The sequence below is a fragment of the Meles meles genome, chromosome 7, assembly GCF_922984935.1.
Source record: "Meles meles chromosome 7, mMelMel3.1 paternal haplotype, whole genome shotgun sequence".
Lineage (NCBI taxonomy): Eukaryota > Metazoa > Chordata > Mammalia > Carnivora > Mustelidae > Meles > Meles meles.
The window spans coordinates 53,182,919-53,203,055 of record NC_060072.1 but is presented as its reverse complement, the minus strand read 5'-3'; the positions used below and the strand labels follow the sequence as shown (position 1 = coordinate 53,203,055).

At 38.8% G+C, this 20,137-nt stretch overlaps 1 protein-coding gene across 1 annotated transcript in view; it reads left to right on the top strand.

Moving 5' to 3' along the window:
* The window catches only part of LOC123946341 (pregnancy zone protein-like), a 42,731-nt gene extending 26,384 nt beyond the window's left edge, over positions 1-16,347 (top strand). Inside the window, 14 exon segments of the mRNA XM_046011791.1 lie at positions 865-991; positions 1,377-1,498; positions 1,982-2,033; positions 3,559-3,642; positions 4,651-4,827; positions 5,102-5,189; positions 6,182-6,342; positions 6,650-6,720; positions 7,137-7,317; positions 8,091-8,314; positions 9,764-9,982; positions 10,147-10,274; positions 13,955-14,057; positions 16,279-16,347. Coding sequence (XP_045867747.1) covers positions 865-991; positions 1,377-1,498; positions 1,982-2,033; positions 3,559-3,642; positions 4,651-4,827; positions 5,102-5,189; positions 6,182-6,342; positions 6,650-6,720; positions 7,137-7,317; positions 8,091-8,314; positions 9,764-9,982; positions 10,147-10,274; positions 13,955-13,958 — 1,638 coding nt within the window. The 3' untranslated portion in view covers positions 13,959-14,057; positions 16,279-16,347.
* Positions 16,348-20,137: the final 3,790 nt, after the last annotated feature.

The following is a 20,137-nucleotide window of genomic DNA, read 5'->3' as shown; positions in this document are numbered from 1 at the left end:
CAGCGAGAGAGGGAACATAAGCAGGGGCAGTAGGAGAGAGACAAGAAGGCTTCCCGCTGAGGAGGGAACCCAATGTGGGGCCCAATCCCAGGACCCTGGGGCCATGACCTGAACCGAAGGAAAAGGCTTAACGACTGAGCCACCCAAGTGCCCACTCACATGCATTTTTGAAATTTGAAATTTTGAAAATTTTTCCTGAATCTTACAATCTTACTGTAGGATAGGCTTTTTGCCAGGAAAATCCTTGATGGTGACACAAAACTCAGTTTTCTTAATTACATGAGTGTCATTCTTCAAGGTCTCCCATCTCTAAACTCCCACGATAGGCTTCTCTTACAGCACATATTTCCTTGTGAATTTTGTCACAGTTTTGTATATAGATTATCCCCTTCATAACACAGTATCTTCATGGTCAGGAACTTCTTACATAATCTTCATAATTTGCTGTGCCTTGCACATAATAAACATGTGATAACTGTTGCAGGAAGTGAGAAAAGGTAAGAAAGAAGGAAGTCAGGGAAAAAATCTATACGAGAGGTAGGAACCAACAAGCAGAAACCAGTAGGTCCTGCTCCCAAGGGCAATATACCATTGCTGCTTTTCCCTCCTGCCCACTGCTTCATCTGCAGAGTTCTCCAGTCTACCCTAATGCAAAGGCCAGATCCTCCTAGTAAGTAATCATCTGTGATTTGCGTAATTGCCATCCTCATACTTCTCAAAACATACATGTGCTTATACAACATCATTTTGTCCAAATCCCAATTTAGTGCAGCATCTCGTATGTGGCCCCAATTCTGCACATTCATTGTTTCTCCCTACATATTCTGGTAATTTCTCTCCCTCTACCTCCCTTGCAAATGATAGGTCAGTGTGGAACTGAAAGCTTCTCCAGCCTTCCTACAGTCCCAAAATGAGAAGCGAGAAGAATCCTATCACATCTGTGCAAATGAGCAGCAAACCCTGTTTTGGACAATGACTCCTAAAACTCTGGGTAAGTGACATTCCCCCAAGGTTCTCTAGTAGACAAGGGTGGTAGATATCTGAACACCACTGACATCTCATTCGCTTTTTTGTTTCCCATAAATATAATTCCATAAAGTTAGGTCTTTTCTTCTTTTGATTTCTACCCACAGTGTTTTCCTCCCAGTACTCCCACTGCACCTGGGCCCCACAATCATTGTACTTGGGCACAGGAATGCTCAGTGTCCATTAGCCTTGAGTTTTTTTCAGCTTTATTTCCTATTCCAGCTGGTAGTAAGTCTAAAGGGCAGCCCTTCAAGGTGATTACAGAGCAAAAGTCATTTTCAGCTGTTAGGGATGGCTTGGACTGCTATCAAGATGGATGCTCATTTTTTTTTCCACATTCTTTGTTTTAGGGAATGTGAATTTCTCAGTGAGTGCAGAGGCAGTGCAGTCCCCAGAGCTGTGTGGAAATAAAGATGCTGAGGTCCCTGAAATCGGGAGAAAAGACACGGTCGTCAAAACCTTGTTGGTGGAGGTAAGTCAGTCTGAACCACTTCAATATTTTCCTGAGGCTGTAGCAATAGTAACAGTAAGAAGCAGCATGACCATATTCTTGGACTAACAAAGAATAATTAACACTGTACCCACAAAATCCACCTGATAAAACTAATGGAATTTCCTGCCCTAAAAGTATTATAGTAAACTTTTTTAGCTAACTTATCATAAATACTCTTTCTCACGAATTATTTCAGACCTAGTCCCTTTTCCTGACCTCTCCATCTCTTCTAAGATTCATTTATTTCTCATACTTTTTACCTTTGATTATCTTTCCTTATTATCCCTCATTTTCTCTTCTGCATGTCTCATGGTTCTTCAGAGTTTAATGGATTTATCATAATTTGATGTTAAGTAGGGTGTTAAGATTGTTTAATCCCACCCTTCAAAGCAATGAACCTGTGGTTATCCTTCAAAAACCTGAACATTTATCCTTTTTCTCCTTTTTTTGTTTTCACTTGAGCCTGAAGGTATTGAGCAAGAAAAGACTTTCAACTCTATAACTTGCACTTCAGGTAAGAGTCCATCTTCAAGGGGCGCCTGGGTGGCTCAGTGGATTAAAGACTCTGCCTTCAGATCAGGTAGTGATCCCAGGGTCCTGGGATCGAGCTCCACATCGGGCTCTCTGCTCAGCGGTGAGCCTGCTTCCCCCCCCCCTCACTCTGCCTGCCTCTCTGCCTACTTGTGATCTCTCTCTGTCAAATAAATAAATTAAAAAAATCTTTTTTTAAAAAGTCCATCTTCATAATCAGAGTGAGAATAATGCCTCCCAGGGATATGTATGTCAAGTTACAATGTATGTCCATACATGTTATCTCCCCTTATCTTTAGAATATTCCCTTAAATTTGATATAGCAATAAGTATTTCTTTATATGCATTTTACAGAAGAGGACACTGAGCCCAAGAGAGGGGGTTATTATGGTCTCGGGGTATGGACAAGACCAACACTGGGGCTTGCTCAGTTCACATTTAGCCTTTACCTCCATAGCCCAGGGACTGCTCATGAACCAATAAGGACATAGTAGCTCAAAGTGTCATAGTCTAGGTAGAAAGACAGCAAAGTCATAATAAGGTTGAATGACGATGATATTCTCCAAAATAGTTAATGATGAAACATACAGCATTTTGTACTCATCTTACTGAAAAAAATATTTCTTGGCCAAAAAAAAAACAAAACAAAATAAAAAAAAACACTTTACATTAGGGATTTATCATTTCATTAAGAAACAACTGTAGCAGGGTGCCTGGGTGGCTCAGTGGGTTAAAGCCTCCGCCTTCAGCTCAGGTCATGATCCCAGGGTCCTGGGATCGAGCCCTGCATCAGGCTCTCTGCTTAGCAGGGAGCCTGCTTCCTCCTCTCTCTCTCTCTGCTTCTTGTGATCTCTGTCTGTCAAATAAATAAATTAAATTTTTAAAAAAAGGAAACAGCTGTAGCTTTTAAATTACATTACCATATTAGTATTAGCTCTACATCTGTAGTATATATGACATGGTTCTTGTCTTTTGAGAAGGACCAATTTAAAATATAAAAAGCAGAGAACAATAAAATCAGAGGATTAGACAATCAGATCAAAGAACTACACACCCTATCAGCTCCCACGCCTTTTTTTAGAGAGAACCGCCATGCAGAGCTACCCAGAACATAGTAAAATGAGAGGGGAAAGGACTCTGGAAGTCATTCTGTGCCAAGAAGAGCTGTAAAATTAAAGGTAATCTCACCTTAAGCCAAAGTCCTTATTCCTCAGACCCAGGGTTCCTAAAGGAGACACAATAATATGACTAAATGTAATAATAACCACAATAGTAACTGCTCACCTGTTTGGAGACATCATGTGTCGCATGGGCTGTTCTAATGCACATGTGTTTTATATGCATTCTTCCGCTGAATCATCACATGAGCAAGTTTGACTATGAGGAGGTTGAGTAATGCATCCAAGGTACAGAGGTAGTAAGTGTGGATCTGAAGCCCCTCTCCCAACCACTACATTCTATTGTTATAAGAGATGTCATACGTTGGTGTACGTTGTCTGTTTCCAAAGGTACTGAAATATCTGAGCAGTTATCCCTGAAGCTCCCACCAAACGTGGTCGAAGAATCTGCCAGAGCCTCTTTCTCAGTTTTGGGTGAGTCATCTTGCACCTGGGAAACTTGGGACAAAAGAGCAGCTATCATACATCTGAATCTATACACCTATATCTATATATCTATATATCTATATCTATATATTATATAGATATATCTATATATATAGATATATCTATATAATCTATATCTATATATCTATATCTATATCTATATATTATATAGATATAGATATTTGTGGGGGGTTTTAAGATTTGTTTATTTATTTGAGACAGAGAGAGAGAGAATAGGGGGAGGGCCAGAGGGAGAGAATCTTCAACCAGACTCCCCACTGAGCATGGAGCCTGATGCATGGCTCACAACTGTGGACCATGACCCGAGCTGAAACCAAGAGTCAGACACTCAACTGACTGAGCCACCCAGGCACCCCAATATTTGTGTTTTAAATTGCAACTTATTGGGCACCTGGGTGGCTCAGTGGGTTAGGCCTCTGCCTTCAGCTCAGGTCATGATCTCAGGGTTCTGGGATCAAGTCCCGCATTGGGCTCTCTGCTCAGCGGGGAACCTGCTTCCCTTTCTCTCTCTGCCTGTCTCTCTGCCTACTTGTGATCTCTCTCTCTCTGTCAAATAAATAAATAAAATATTTTTAAATAAAAAAATAAATTGCAACTTATTAATAGCATCTATCTTTATTAGGATCCTGGAAGTCTTACTCTCTAAATATAAATTTCCTCTTGCCTAAATGATGGTGTCTATGACTCTAAATATGAAAATAATTTGTCTTTAATAATGTTGATCTAGGGGTACCTGAGTGACTCAGTGGGTTAAGCCTCTGCCTTCGGCTGAGATCATGATCCCAGGGTTCTGGGATCGAGCCCCACATTGGGCTCTCTGCTCAGCAGGGAGCCTGCTTCTCCCTCTCTCTCTGCCTGCCCCTCTGTCTGCTTGTGATCTCTCTCTCTGTCAAATAAATAAAATATTTTTTAAAATGATGTTGGTCTACTTAAGAGCTGAAATTACTCTGACGTCTAATCTTTCACATTCTCTAGGTGACATATTGGGTTTTGCTATGCAAAATATACAGAATCTCCTCCAGATGCCCTATGGCTGTGGAGTACAAAACATGGTCATGTTTGTTCCTAACATCTTTGTCTTGAACTATCTGAATGAAACCCAACAGTTGACTCCAGAGATCAAGTCCAAGGCCCTTGGCTATCTAATCAGTGGTGAGACAAAAGTTTACTTTGTTATTCTGAGACTTTTCCCGATTAAACTTGAATTATATTTCCAGATATTAAGCTAATGATGGTGACTTTGTGGAAATGATGATTTTCCCACCATTTAATAAAATGTTGTATTATGGCATATCCATAATATTCCTAAAACCATGTCAGATAGGAGACCATACAATGTCTGTGGCTTCTGGATGCATCAGCCTGCACTTATGGGTGGCCTGCCTTTCTATAACACTTCTTGTGCTTCTTGAACCTTCCATTCCAGGCTACCAGAGACAGCTGAACTACAAACACCAAGATGGTTCCTATAGCACCTTTGAGGAACAATATGGCAGGAGCCATGGTGACACTTGGTAAGAAAAGAAAATCTATTCTGACTTTCAACTATGAGTTCACAGCATGTACATAAATTAGCCTATTTAATCCTTAACACAATCCTGTCAAGTGAGAGCTATTCACTTCTTTTTACAAAGGAGGAAATGGCATTCAGCATGGATAAGTAAATGTCTCTGGTATAAACAACTAATAAGTGGCAGAACTGAGAACACTTGGAAGTGGATTTTTTTTATATCTAATACACCAAGCATCTTTTCTCTCTCATGTTGCTAAGGGACCATTATAAGTTTGTAATTTTCCTTCTTAATTTTTTTCTCAGCACTGAGAGAGGCTAGAAACAGATTAGAAAAACTGAGTGTACATTACTACCTTCTACTAGATGACTCTGTGTCTGTCTGTCTGTCTGTCTCTCTCTCTCTGTTTATCCATCTGTCTTCTGTCTCTCCATCCAACTGTCTGTCCATCCATCCATCCCATCTATGTACCTATTTGTCAATCTGCTGATCTACCTCTCTATATCTATCTGTCTTGAATAAGTCTGACCACACAGGAAAACAAGTGGAAATCAATGACCCAGAAAGTGGTGGAGGGGCTGGGTGATGTGGAGGGAAATATTTACTGAAGCAAGACTTTCAAAGTAGTTAGTTCATTAGAGTATTAGCTGCAGAAGAGAAGATAAGAAATGTGTGAAAAAGAAATAAATACAGAAAACCCAGAAGTGTGAGAGCAAATATAACACTGAAGAACACTAGGAGACACCTGAATCTCTAAAGTGACACAGAATTGCTTTAGGAAAAAGGGACCGGTTGGTAATGCATTTACCAACATGTTGTAGCTAAGCAAAAAGAATATGGAAGCTGCCAGGTGAACAGAAAAAGTCTCCAAACTCTTAGTGATAGCTCATGGACTCTCATGAGGGTGCACTGGGGAGAGATGGAGTCTATGTGTGGGAAACAGAGTATTAGGGTGCTACATGGAAAAGACCACCCTACTCTTCCCCACCCTTCAGGATCACGGCCTTTGTACTGAAGACTTTTGCCCAGGCTCGAACCTACATCTTAATCAAGGAAGCACACATCACACAAGCCCTCATCTGGCTCTCCCAAAGGCAGAAGGGCAATGGCTGTTTCAGGAGTTCCGGGTCTCTCTCAACAATGCCATTAAGGAGAGGTGTTCTGAGTACTTATCCTGAGCCTCATGATACACCAAAACTAACATTCCTCCAATGGTCAAAAGGTGAGGGGAGAAAAGGCACAGAGACATTGAGAAGATGAAGTCCAGCAGTGTGAAAGGGCATCAGGGAAGGAATATATTAAACCTGAAAATTCTAGAGGACAAAGAAACAGTGCTTTGCATGCAGATGCTATTTTGCTTGATAGAGACAGACCCTGAGAAGAGTCTCTATGAAACAGCAGTAGAGAACATACTAAAATTTGAGAGTAGAATTAATAAAAATCTGCTTCCTCTCCACAGGGAGGAAAAGAAGTTGAAGTGACCCTCTCCGCCTACATTACTATAGCTTTTCTGGAATTTCCCCTTCCGGTCACTGTAAGGTTCACCTCAATCCCATTTCCTACCATGGAAACTACCAGCCTGATGTCTAGAATACCCCCTACTAGAAGCCAAGTCTCCACTTCCCCTTTGCTCAATGCTGAGGCATTTCTCAGCTAGATGGGCTCTTTGGTGAATCCACTGAAGGGAACTTATGCTTGCCTAGCCATGCCCTTGGACTCTATACCAAAACTAATCTGAAAACCACAGGCTCACTAGCCTTATTCTTTTAAGACTTAACTATAAAGCTAAGAGATTTGATATATCTTTTCCATTTCAGTCTCGTGGATATCTGGCTGTCTACCTGGCTAGCTGGCAACCACAAAGGGCATCCATCGAGCAGTATCCAAGTCAGGGTTGTCTCCATCCTCTACTTAACCTAATTTGACATCCTTACCTCTTTGTCTTTGTAGCACCCTGTTATTCGCAATGCCCTGTTCTGCCTGGAGACTGCCTGGAACACAGCAAAGGAGGAGACATGTAGGAGCTACAGCTACACCAAGGCGTTGTTGGCCTATGCTTTTGCCCTAGTGGGAAACCAAGAGAAGAAGAGTGAAATACTGAATTCTCTTGACGAGGAAGCCACAAAAGAACGTGAGAGCAAATGGTAAAAAAAATTTCCCCTTTTGCTTACACTGATACTACGAAAAGAGAAGAACTATATTCCAAATGAAAGTAACCAGCTCCCATCTGGAATTCCTTAGCCAACTCGTATATTGTGAAATCAGAGTACCTCTTATAAAAATGTCTTCTTGAGTGCCTGGGTGGCTCAGTCAGTTAAGCCTCCAACTCTTGATTTCGGCTCAGGTTTGTGAAACTGAGCCACATGGCAGGCATCCCGCTCAGCAGGAAGTCGGCTTGAGTGTCTGCCTCTGCCCCTCCCCCCATGCTCACTCTAATTTAATTTATACATATTTCACATGATATCTGTCTCCCCACTTGGATGAAAAGAGGCACAACCAAAAACCATATTAAAGGAAGTGTAACAGCATTTTCCAAATGTTTTTATCTCTATTTGCCAGAGATTATCACAAAAGTCCTCTGAGATCAATAGGTAGGTTTTATATTCCAGTTTATCTTTCAGTTTCCAGGAAATATCTCAAGGAATAAGAGAACTCTCTCTGTCACTTTTCTCTTCCTCTGACTCAGTTAAAATAACACTTGAGAGACTGGTAAGGATGCTCTATGCTTCCTCCTCCAACAATACACTTCAACTTCTCCCCACAGGACTAAACCAACTTTAGCATGGAAATGGCAGTTAGTGAATTTGCTGTACTCTGTACTCTCTTTAGCTCCATATGATACAAATATGTGTTCACATATCACCTACTACTAATCAGGATTTTCTCATTTTTCTTACCCTTAAGACAACTCAGTCCATTGGGAGCGACCTCAGAAACTCAGGGCACGAGTGGGGCAATTTTACGAACCCCTGGCTCCCTCAGCTGAGGTGGAGATGATGTCCTATGTGCTCCTGGCTTACCTCACGGCCCAGCCTGCCCCGACCTCAGAGGAGCTGACTTCTGCCTCGTGCATCGAGAAGTGGATCACAAAGCAACAAAATTCCCACAGGGACTTCTCCTCCACCCAGGTCTGTTGTTCCCAAATATTCTTCTCCAATCTTTAGATTCACTTGGCACATGGGAAGCTTGAAAACACAACAGTTAATGAGGAAAGAGAAGAGACTGTTACATTTTAGGAGAGTTACTTAGGGATATTTGAGGATAGTGAGAATATGAAGAGATCTAAGATATTCTCCAAAAATACTTTTCCCTAAGCACTATGTTAATATCCTGTCAATTTGGCTACTCACCGTAAACATCATTCTTCTCTAAAGTTTATACACGTTGGTCATTGGCCACACTCTAGGGTTTTTGAATATCAATGCTCTTGACATTTTGAGTCAGATGATTAGTTGTGAGGGGCTGTCCTGGACTCTTCAATGTTTAGCAGCACCCCTGTCCTCTCTCCACTAGATGCCAATAACACCCTACTCCCAGTTAAGACCAGGTAAAATCACCCCTGGTTAAGAATCCATGTTGTAGAGGTGCCTGGGTGGCTTAGTCAGTTGAGCCTCTAACTCTTGGCAGGGTTGTGAGATGGAGCCCCACATCAGGCTCCATGCTTAATGGGGAGTCTGCTCTCTTCCTCTCCTTTTGCCATGCCCCCCAAATAAATAAAATAAATCTTGAAAAAGAAAAAAAAGAAGAATCAGTGTTCTAGGCTCCAAACTAAATCTGTAGGATTCTTCCAACAAGAAATTAGCTAAGATGAGCCAGAAAATTGTAAGATTTAAACGAAAGTAGACCAAGTGGAGTTCACTTTGATCTTCATAGAATAATTAAGAAGTCCTGTTCAGGCTCTCCACTCATTTCTACCTACCCTGTGAACTCCTTTCTGACCTCCTCTCTAAACTGACCTTCTTTTTCAAAGCTGAAGTTCTTGGAATTTTCCTTTCTTGTTAAACATCCAGAAAATCTGAATTTTCGCTCCTACAATCTTCTTTCAACATTTAGGATGGACCTAGTGAAACTTCTGTTTTTCGGAGAAATTAGGTGTGGAGAATGAAAAATAAGCTGTATAAAAGAAGAAAAGAAGGTTGGGAAAGTTCAGCTGTCTCATATGACTACTTGCAGCAAGTTTCTCTCATTCTTCTCTCTACATTAACACCAGTCACTCTTTTTCCTAACTTGATTTTTTGACCCAGTCATTGAAAGATAAAGCCAACAGGACTATTGATGAAAAAGAGCAGGCTGCATCTTCTAGAAAGAGAGAATAATCCCTTAGGATAAAACCAATATAAAGGAAAATAAGTGGCAGGGCTAATTCACATCAATAATCTTGTATTTCATTTACAGAAACTGTAGCATAACTTTGATGAGGCCTGAAAGGCAGCGAAAAAGGAAAAACAATGAGTAGGTGTATACTTCAGGGGAAAAAGCCAGCATCCCCTCGTGGTAACCAACACAGACTTTGGGGGGAAATCCCTGCTACCAAAAACTTACTCTGTGAAAGTGGATTCTCCACTCATCTTTTCCAGGACACAGTGGTGGCTCTCCAGACTTTATCCAGATATGAAACAGCCACCTGCATCAGGACTGGGAAAGCTGCCCAGGTGACCATCCAGAACTCACAGGCATTTGTCACAAATTTCCAAGTGGACAACAACAACCTCCTGTTGTGGCATTAGGTCTCATTGCCAGAGCTGCCTGGAGAATATTCTATAACAGTGACTGGAGACAGATGTGTGTATCTTCAGGTACATCTCCAGTTATGTGGGAAAGTTTAACCTTACCAAATGAAAGGGGAGCTCTGATCTCTCCTTCCTGGACAAGTAAAGGGCAAATCAGAAAAGTTGAATGATGAAAAAGTGAGGAGTCCCAGGTCAGGAGAGAAACTGATGATGTGTTTGGTGTTCCACAGACATCCATGAGATACAGTATTCTTCCAGAGAAGTAGGACTCCCCATTTGCCTTGAAGGTGCAGACTATACCCCATACTTGTGATGGACCCAAAGCTCACACAGGCTTCCAGATCTCACTGAATGTCAAGTAAGACTTCTGACTGAATCACATAATCCTGAGTTTAAAAGCTATCTGGAAACTTTAGTAATTAAAAATATATTTGGAAGCTATGCTATTAGGTGGATATAATTTAAAATTGATATATCTACTAATGAAGTTAGCCTCATATACATTACAAAGTGATCCTTTTCTCTAGCAATTTTTTTGTCTTGAAGTTTCAGTAACTTTAAAAACATTTTTTAAAAAAGTCTGACCTTAAACTGTCAAATAAAAAATGTAGACCATTCAAATGTTCTAATAAATTACTACTTTTACACAAATTTTTTGTTCAACTCATTGCTGAAGAATAAGTTACTTTCGGGCGCCAGGGTGGCTTAGTCCGTTAAGCAACTGCCTTCGGCTCACATCATGATCCCAGGTCCTGGGATTGAGCTCTACACCAGGCTTCCTGCTCAGTGGCAAACCTACTTCTCCCTCTCTCCTTGCTCCTACCCCCTGCTCATGCTCTCTCTCTCTCTCTCTCTCTCTCTCTCTCTCTCTGTTGAATAAATTAATAAAATCTTTTTTAAAAAAATTACTTTCCGGGGCGCCTGGGTGGCTCAGTGGGTTAAGCCTCTGCCTTCAGCTCAGGTCATGATCTCAGGGTCCTGGGATCGAGCCCCGTATCGGGCTCTCTGCTTGGCAGGGAGCCTACTTCCTCCCCTCTCTGGCTGCTGCTCTGCCTACTTGTAATCTCTCTCTCTCTCTCTCAATCTGTAAAAAAGAAAAAAAAAAAAAAAATTACTTTCCACAAAGATTTGTACTTTAGGTTGAAGTAATTCTTCCTTACCTCTTCTGAATAATTAAATTCTATTTTATTATTTTTCTAATCAAATACATAAATAGCAGATGTTAATATTAAATAGTATAAATTAAATGTAAAATAAAAAAATTGCCCTGTAATAGCCCATCAAAAACCTATAGGAATTTGGGGTTCATGGGTGGCTCAGTCAGATGAGCATCCAGCTCTTGGTTCAGGTCATGATTTTGCTGTTGTGAGATCCAGCCCTGCGTTGGACTCCATGCTCCACATGGAGTCTCCTTCAGATTCTGTCTCCCTCTGCCCCTCCCCCTGCTCGCACATGCGCGCGCTCTCTCGCTCTCTCTCTCTCTCTCTCTCTCTCAAATAAATAAAATCCTTAATTAAAAAAAAAACTTATAGGAATCCTAAGAAAACACAACAGCATATAATACTATGTGTCTACTGCTAATGATATTGATATTGTAAAACAAATTTTATTTCAGACAACCAACCTAATTAGTAAATATGGGTTTATTCAAAGTATAAAGCATAAGAATTTATCTGATCCCACAACACTTTGGAACTTCTCTGGAGACATGCTGCATTCAGGATAACTAAAAATAGAAAAGATATAAGGGTGCCTGTATGGCTCAGTAGGTTAAAGCCTCTGACTTCGGCTCGGGTCATGATCCCAGAGTCCTGGGATTGACCTCTGCATCAGGCTCTCTGCTCAGCAGGGAGCCTGCTTCCTCCTCTCTCTCTCTCTGCCTCTCTGCCTACTCGTGCTCTCTCTCTCTGTCAAATAAATAATTAAAATCTTTAAAAAAAATAGAGAAGAAATACCTAAAAATAAAAACGTATAGTATAAATGGAGTGTCCAAAAACTGGCAATGCAGATTACCAAGCTTCAGTTCCAAAGATTCTGATTTGATAGTTTTGGACTGAGACTTGAACATTTATGATTTTAGTAAGCTATATATCTGATGTACATTCAGGGTTCCAAACATCAATGTCATACGTGTCCATGGAACAGAGATTTCTAGGAGTTATAATGTTACAGAAAACTTCATGAAACTAGGCATGTGTATGGTAGGTCTTGAAGGAGAGACTCTGGCTTTCTTTCACATACAAAGCCCTTATTCCTTTTTCCTTTGACACTACAGTTACACAGGAAGCCATCCTGTCTCCAATATAGTGATTATTGATGTGAATTCAGTGTCCAGTTTTATCCCCTTGAAACCAACAGTAAAAATGATAGGTGTGTTTTAAGTCTAATAGATCTCATACAAAAGGATGCTCTGTATCGTCAAACTAAGACCATATCAATATCAAAGCCTTATTTATAGCATCCTGCCTCAAGAAATATTTTTCTAAAACCCAGGAAATTCATTTTAGTAGTTGCTTATTTGTCTCTAGTTGAGGGACTCTTGTGATACTGGAGAAACCCAAGAGGAGCCATACACAGGCTAGTTAGGGATTTAAAGCACATAGGCATGAAACTTTATTTTACTGTAACAATCCAAGAAAGACAGACTATGATTAAGTACCAAATTGGCTTAAATGCTCTAAAAATGTTGGCAGTGATAAAGTTAATCTGACTAGATTCGTCACAGATGCCAGAGGGTCTAATTGTCACTTGGATATTGAAGCATGATGGAAATCCTGATCTGAAAATACCTGGCTTCTGTCTCTTCAGAGAAAGCCAGATGATTTTTTTCACAGTCAAGACATGACAATGTTGCCTGTATCCAAATCTGATTCCTTCCCGCTCACCCATCTTTTATGTCTTTAATGTAACCCAGCTAATTAATCATGAAAATGATTTATAGGAATCCTTCCCCTGACATCATTTGGACATTGTCCCTTACTACAATCTGTTCTCATTTTCTAACTTTTTAAATTTTCTGATTTTTCCTCAGCTTGAGATATCTAGCCATGTGAGCAGGATGGAAGTAAGGAATAACCATGTCCTCGCTCGTGTGGAACAGATAAGAGTTCTGACATTTTGGCTGACACTATACATATTGGTGGTCTTTTTAAGTGGGTCTCTATAAAATACTACTATAAAATAAGTAGTATGAGGAAAGCAGTAATTAGTAGCACCCTTCCAGAAAGTTCCTTTATTCTAAGAGAACAGAAATCTCCTTTTAGATCCATGGAGTCTTCTGCTCTCTTTAATTATGTTAAAATTGGAAAAATGAGTATTTCTATGAAATTTCAAGTAGAAAACCAATAGAACAAAAGGTTTATTATGTCTGTTATTTTGAAGACCTCCCCCAAAAGAACAAATATACCACATGGTGATTGATCAATGATAGTGTAAACATTTCTAATATAACACCATATAAGAGAAAATAAAATCTAGACCTCATGAATATTTTCAAATCTGACTATAAAGCAAAAGAAATAATTTATCCAGCACATAAGAAGGATAGTTCAATAATTACAAATGGTACCTCTGCATCTTAGAAACCATTCACATGGGCTCAGAGAGTTAATCTCATACAGAAGACTACAAGAGAATATGGATTGTCTCAGGTGTTTAGGAGAAAATCAGGGGAATTTTGTTCATGGTAATGTGTTTGCAAAGTTGCATATAAAACCCATCTTGGGGCACCTAGGTGGATCAGGTCATGGTCTCAGGGTCGTGAGACCGAGCCCCAAATCAGGCTACAGCCTCAGTGGGGAGTCTCCTTAGGATTCTCCCTCTTCCTCTGCTCCTCCCCTTGCTTGTGCACCCTCTGTCTCTCTCTCTCTCTCTCTCTAACATAAAAATAAGAAAATAAAACTCATCTTGTCATCCATAAATGTTTGCTCACATAAAAGACACAAGTGTATAAGAATCAGAGAACAAAAAATAATATAATTTACTCGAGGAGGGAAGGAAGCTTTCTAGACTCATCATTACTCCCACTTTTCCTTTCAGGTAACAAATCAGACACTCAGCTTTTCCTGCATGGTTCTGTAAGACATCCCAGTAAGAGACCTCAAGCCAGCGACTGTTAAAGTCTATGATTACTGTGAGACAGGTAAGCCAAAGGAAACTGAAACAACTATAGAATCTCAACCCAGAGCCACGAAATGGATCCTGTTGTTACCGTAGACCCTAGTTTAAGTCCATTCAGTCAGTAGTACATCTATTTGTCTCTCTGCTCTGAGATAAGTAGTGGAGAAACTATTATCAGAAAAAAATTATCAATATCTATTGAGTCAGAAACTTAGAAATTTAAAAAGAAAGATAATATTTGGTCACTGCTCTCAAAGAGTTTAGAGACATAGAGAGTGTAATATACATACAATGATAATGCAATGAGGAAAAGCAGTTTATGAAAAATAAGTGTTAGAATATAGATATTTTAACTATCCTGTTCAACAATTGTATATTTATGCAGTTTTGACAATCCTAATATGATGTACTTTTCTTACAAGTAAAGTGGACAGACTTAATATGGGCTTCAGTTTATAGATTTTTTTTTTTTTTTTTTTTGGTCTCCTTTCATCCAATGATTCTTTCAGTTGAGTCAGCCATTGTTGAGTACGTTGCTTTCTGCAGCACAGGAAAGAGGTCACATGCCAGGACCATCATTCCACAGGAATCATGCTCCCTAAACTTCCTTCTAAATTTAAAATTCTCCACAAGTCTTTTCCTACACCCAAGTCTGTTCATTGGGCACATTCTCATACAGAAAACTGTGGAGAAGAGCACTTACTCTGTAGGTAGACTCCAAATTCAGTTATTCACACCATTATCAGTGAAGTCAATAAGCATTGTTTGCTCATTTGTTGATAAGATAGCTCTCACTATTATGCAACATTTTCCACCACAGCTGACTTGTTTCCTTCTGACAACGTCTAGCCCAAAGTCAATTTTTGTAAATGAAGTGTTTATTGGAACAGAGCCACACTCATTGCATTATTTTTTATAGCTGCTTTCAAAAGTTGAGTAGCTATGACAGAAGCCACATGGCCTGTAACATCCAAAATATTTACCATGTGGCCTTTCACAGCCAAAGTGTGCCAACCTCTGTTCTAGCTCCCTCTGCTCCTCAGGCTCAACTGAGGGAGTCTTCCTGAGAAAATCTTACAAACTTCCTATGTTTCTCTTTTTTCCATAGATGCAGACCATGGCAATGTTTGAGGACCATAATTAGGCTATGTATTTTGCAGGATTCCCTGTCCTGTACTTCTTTTTAAAAGAAATGGACTTGTTTGTCTCTGTGAAACAGACATCAAAGAAGCTTGTTAAATAAACAAAAGTCTCTAATCAAGCTATCATTTGTTCTGTTGTTTACTTATCAAATATTAACTACATGTTCACATAAAGAATTATATTATTTTAAATAATGTGAAGAATACAGATGTGTAACAGATCTACTTAGTGTTCAGCTGTGAATATTACATATAAAGTCAAACAAGGAATAACTGGTAATAGCTTACATTCTGAGAGGCCTCAAGAAAAAAACGCATCCATTGGTCTAGGACGCCTTTGCTTAGAGAGAAATAAGTAAGTAGTATTGATTAGTAACAGGAAGGCATAGATATTTTTTGAGAGGAAACCATAAATATTGTCTTTGTCCCTCAGCTAAGACATCAAAAATGGACTTCAGAAGAGACTAAAATGATTGAAGTAAAAGAATGTGTTGGAGACAGGCAGTATTGTGCAGTGGTTTAAGTCTAGACACAGGCGCCACATTGCCTAGAGACAAATTCAGACTATCCATGTCTCACCAGCTGAGTGAGGAGGGGGTTACTTAACCTCTCGGCCTCAGATTCCTCACAAAGAAATGGGAATAACAGCTTTTCCCTCAATGTAATGTTATGAGTATAAACTATTCTCATGGAAGAGGGGAAAGAGAAATAGCTGAATCAAACAAGGGCTCTTAAAGCTTTGGCTAAAATGAAGAGTATGTAAGTTCCATTTGTATTCTATTGGCTAAAGCAAGTCACATGACCAAGCCAAATTTTAATGGGGCACTCATTCAGTATGTTCTCACTTCCCTTCATGGGAAAAATCACAGGCCATGGGGGTTTCCTCTGGCACCAAACTGTGCCACCTTGGGGGAAGGTGATGAAAGCAAAGTAAAAATATTCTTCTTACCCTCTTTAGTGCATCTATTCTTGGATCTCCCCCACCCCACGCAGTGTGCTGGGACTTCCCCACTGGACTCTCATCCATAACTGCTAAAATCAATGTTCTGTTGGGGGTGATGGTACAGAACTCGTATTGATGATGTCCCCTCTCATTTTCAGCCCTACTGTGGGTTTCTTCCTGTCTCCAACATTCCTTAAATGGGTGATTGGGAAGAGGAAAGGAGGGTAAGTGGGCCTAAATTTGATTCAGAAGCCAAATTATCTTTCAGTTGCTGTCCCCTTGATGAAAGAATTCTCAACTCAAAACATTTTTGAGGAGGAATTTTGTCTATTTACTTTTTAATTTCAATTTGTATGGGTCTTCTCCTCACCCTCCTCCTCCTCTCCCTCCTCCATCTTCTCTCCCACCTCCTCTTCCCCTCACTCCTTCTTCTCCTCCTTCTTCTCTTCTCCATTCTCCTCCTCCTCCCCTTCCTCTTCTTCCACTTCCTCCTTCTTCTTCAGAAAATCAAAAATTGATGTAATTTTATATTTGCATAGTATTTTTAAACATCTCAGAGACTTTTCTAAATATCTCATTTTATCTAAACCATTTTGCAACTCATAATGAAATACTGTATCTGGGTCTTGAACAACAGCAATTGCTACCATCAAAAAGAGAAATAATTAGACATTTTGTGCATTCTGGCAGATGAATATAATATCTCCTATGAAGTAGCATTGCCAAAAAATTAAATCTAATTCTATGTTCCTGAGAAAAAGCTAAGAAACAGTATGAAAAACCATTCTCTTGGCCTCCCTCAGAATCAAAGTCACCGTGTTTCAAAATGGAAAATTTAGAAGTCTTTAAAGGCAACCCAAAAGATCTGATCCCAAATGAATGTGGGAATTTTGTAAAAAACAAGAGGTTTCTCAATCACAGGGATTAGATGGGACAAGGAGAGGGATGACAGAAGGGTAGGTCAGCCAGGAGCCTATGAAATCCTCTCCTTGATCCAGACCACTTATTGATTTCACCTTAGGTTTTCCAAAGAGAAAAGAATAAACTCTGCACTAATCCCTTCCTTCCAATAATGCAAGTAGTGCTATTTATCCCCATGAATTTTGATCCCTTTCTTATGAGGTCAGGTATTGCTGATCCATTCTTACATAAAGAATGAAGAAGTAATAAACAGAGATTAACACATTTTTCTGACATTTCACTACTCCAAGAAAAAGATGTAAGTCTTTTAAAGCTAGTGCCCTTTGTTAAATCCTGGGATTAAAATTCCATATTTCTAGGATCATATTTTTGCTTGCACAAGCAGGAAGAATATGTGTGTGGGCAGTAATGGCATTATCAAATAGAGACCAAAGAAGAAACTGGTGGGGGTGTAATTTTACCCATTCCTGTATAAGAAAATCATAACATGGGAGCCTAGCACCAGAAGTCTTTCTTTAAAAAGAAAAAAAAAAAATTCTTTTAAACAAAAAGTGTTTTTATCCTATAATGTGAGGTTTTGGAGATGTATATGTAAAAATGGAAATTACCAAAATGATAACTAGACTGTTCTCCCTTCCTTTATCTTTTCCTTTATCTTTTTTCAAAAATATAGTTTGGGGGTTTTGGTCGGGGAGGGGTTTTTTTGGGTTTTTTGCTATTGAGTCATGTGAGTTCCTTATATATTTTGGATATTAACCTTTTATCAGATTCATGATTTGAGAAATTATTTTCTGCCATTCTGTAGGTTACCTTTTCACTTTGCTAATGATTTCCTTTGCTGTGCAGAAGCATTTTAGTTTGATATAGTCCATTTGTCTATTTTTGCTTTTGTTGCCTATGCATTTAGTGTCTTATCCAAGAAAGCATTGCCAAGTCATTTGCTCTCTATGTTTTCTTCTAGGAGTTTTACAGTTTTATGCTTAAATCTTAATGCATTTTAAGTTGATTTTTATGTATGATATAAGATAAGGGCACAATTTCTTTTGTATGTAGATATCCAGTTTTCCCAAAAACATTTATTGAAGAGACTATTCTTTCCCCACTGTGATTCTTGTCCCCCTTGTCAAAGATCAATTTACTATAAGCATATCGGTTTATTTCTGGGCCTTCTCTTTTGTTCCATTGGTCTAAGTGTCTGTTTTTATACCAGTACTATACTTCTTTGGTTGCTAAAGCTCTGTAATACAGTTTGAAATCAGAAAGTGTGATGCCTCCTGCTTTGTTCTTCTTGCTCCAGATTGCTTTGGCTATTCAGGCCCTACAGCAGCTGGAAACATTAACAGTCCTCTATTGGAAATGGAGTTACAGCAGGCAGAAAATCAGCACCATCTGACAACTGGATATAACTGACATCTATAGACTACTTGATCCAAAATCAGCAGAATACACATTCTTCTCAAACTCACATGAAATAGTCATCAAAACAGACCACATTCTGGGCCGTAAAATGCACCTTAGCAAATTTAATAGAAGTCATACAATGTTTGCTCATAGACCACAATAGAATTAAACAAGAAATCAGTAATAAAAAGATACCTTGGAAATAAAATATTGGAGATTTAAGAACATATTTCTAAATAACACATGAGTCAAAAAAAATCTCAAGAAAAATTTAAAATATAATGAACTGGTATTATGAAATGATTATAAAAATACAACTTATCAAAATTGCTGGGGTGCAGTGAAAACAGTGCTTAGAGGGAAATTTGTTGTTTTGAGAGCATATATTAGAAAGAAATAAACACTTAAAATCAATAACCTAAGCATCCATCTTAAGAAATTAGAAAAGGAAAACAAATCCAAGGTGATTATTAGAAAAAAAAAATTAACAAATAGAGCAGAAATCAGTGAAACTAAAAAGAGGAAGTCAGTAGAGAAAACCAATGAAACCAAAAGCTTCTTCTTTGAAAAGATAAAATTAATAATCCTCTTGAGGCTAATTAAGAAACAAAGAAAATTAAGAAACAAAAAAAGATGACCCAAATTACTAACATCAGAAATGACAACAGAGACATTACTAGAGACCTCATGGACATCGGAAGGATAATAAAGGAATACTATGACCAAGTCTACACTCATAAATTTAATAATCCACATGAAACTAGCCAATTCCTCAAAAGACACTTCCGCAAAAAACTCACAAATAAGAAACAGACAACTTGCATAGGTCTGTATCTATTAAAGAAATTGAATCAACAATTAATAATCTTCCAAAACAGAAACCACCAGGTCCAGACAGGTTGATTAGTGAATTCTACCAAACATTTAAGGAAGGAATCATACTAATCTCTATAATTTCTTCTAGAAGATAGAAGCAGGAGAAGTACTTTGTAATTCATTATGAGCCCAGTATTAATTTAATACCAAACAAGACAAAAACATTATAGGAAAATTGCAGATGAATATGTCTCATAATCATAGGTGTAAAAATCCTCAACAAAATATTACTAAATTAATTTCCACAACATATGAAAGAATTATACACAATGACCAAATGGGATTGATCCCAGGTCTGCAAGGCCAGTTCAATATTTGAAAATCAATTATTCATCATATAAACAGGCTAAAGAAGAAAAATCATATGTTTAAATCAATAGATGCAGAAAATGCATTTGAAAAAATCCAACACACAATCATGATAAAAACTCAGCAAATTTGGAATAGAGGGGAACTTCCTCAATTTGATAAAAAAAAAATATTTATTAAAAACTTAGAGCTAACATCACACTGAGCTTTTCCACTAAGATCAGAAGAAAGGGAAGGATATCCCTCTCACCACTCCTTCCCAATATCACCCTGGAAGTTCTAGCTAATGCAATAAGGGGGGAAAAGGAAATAAAAGTTATATGGAGTGGGAAAGAAGAAAATAAAACTTTTTTTGTTCAAAGAGAACATGATTGCTTGTGCAGATGTCTGAAAGAATCAACAACAAAAACAACAACAACAAAAACCCTCCTAGAACTAATAAATGATTATAGCAAGGTCACAGTATAAAAGGTTAATATTAAAAAGTCAATTGCTCTCTTATATATCAGC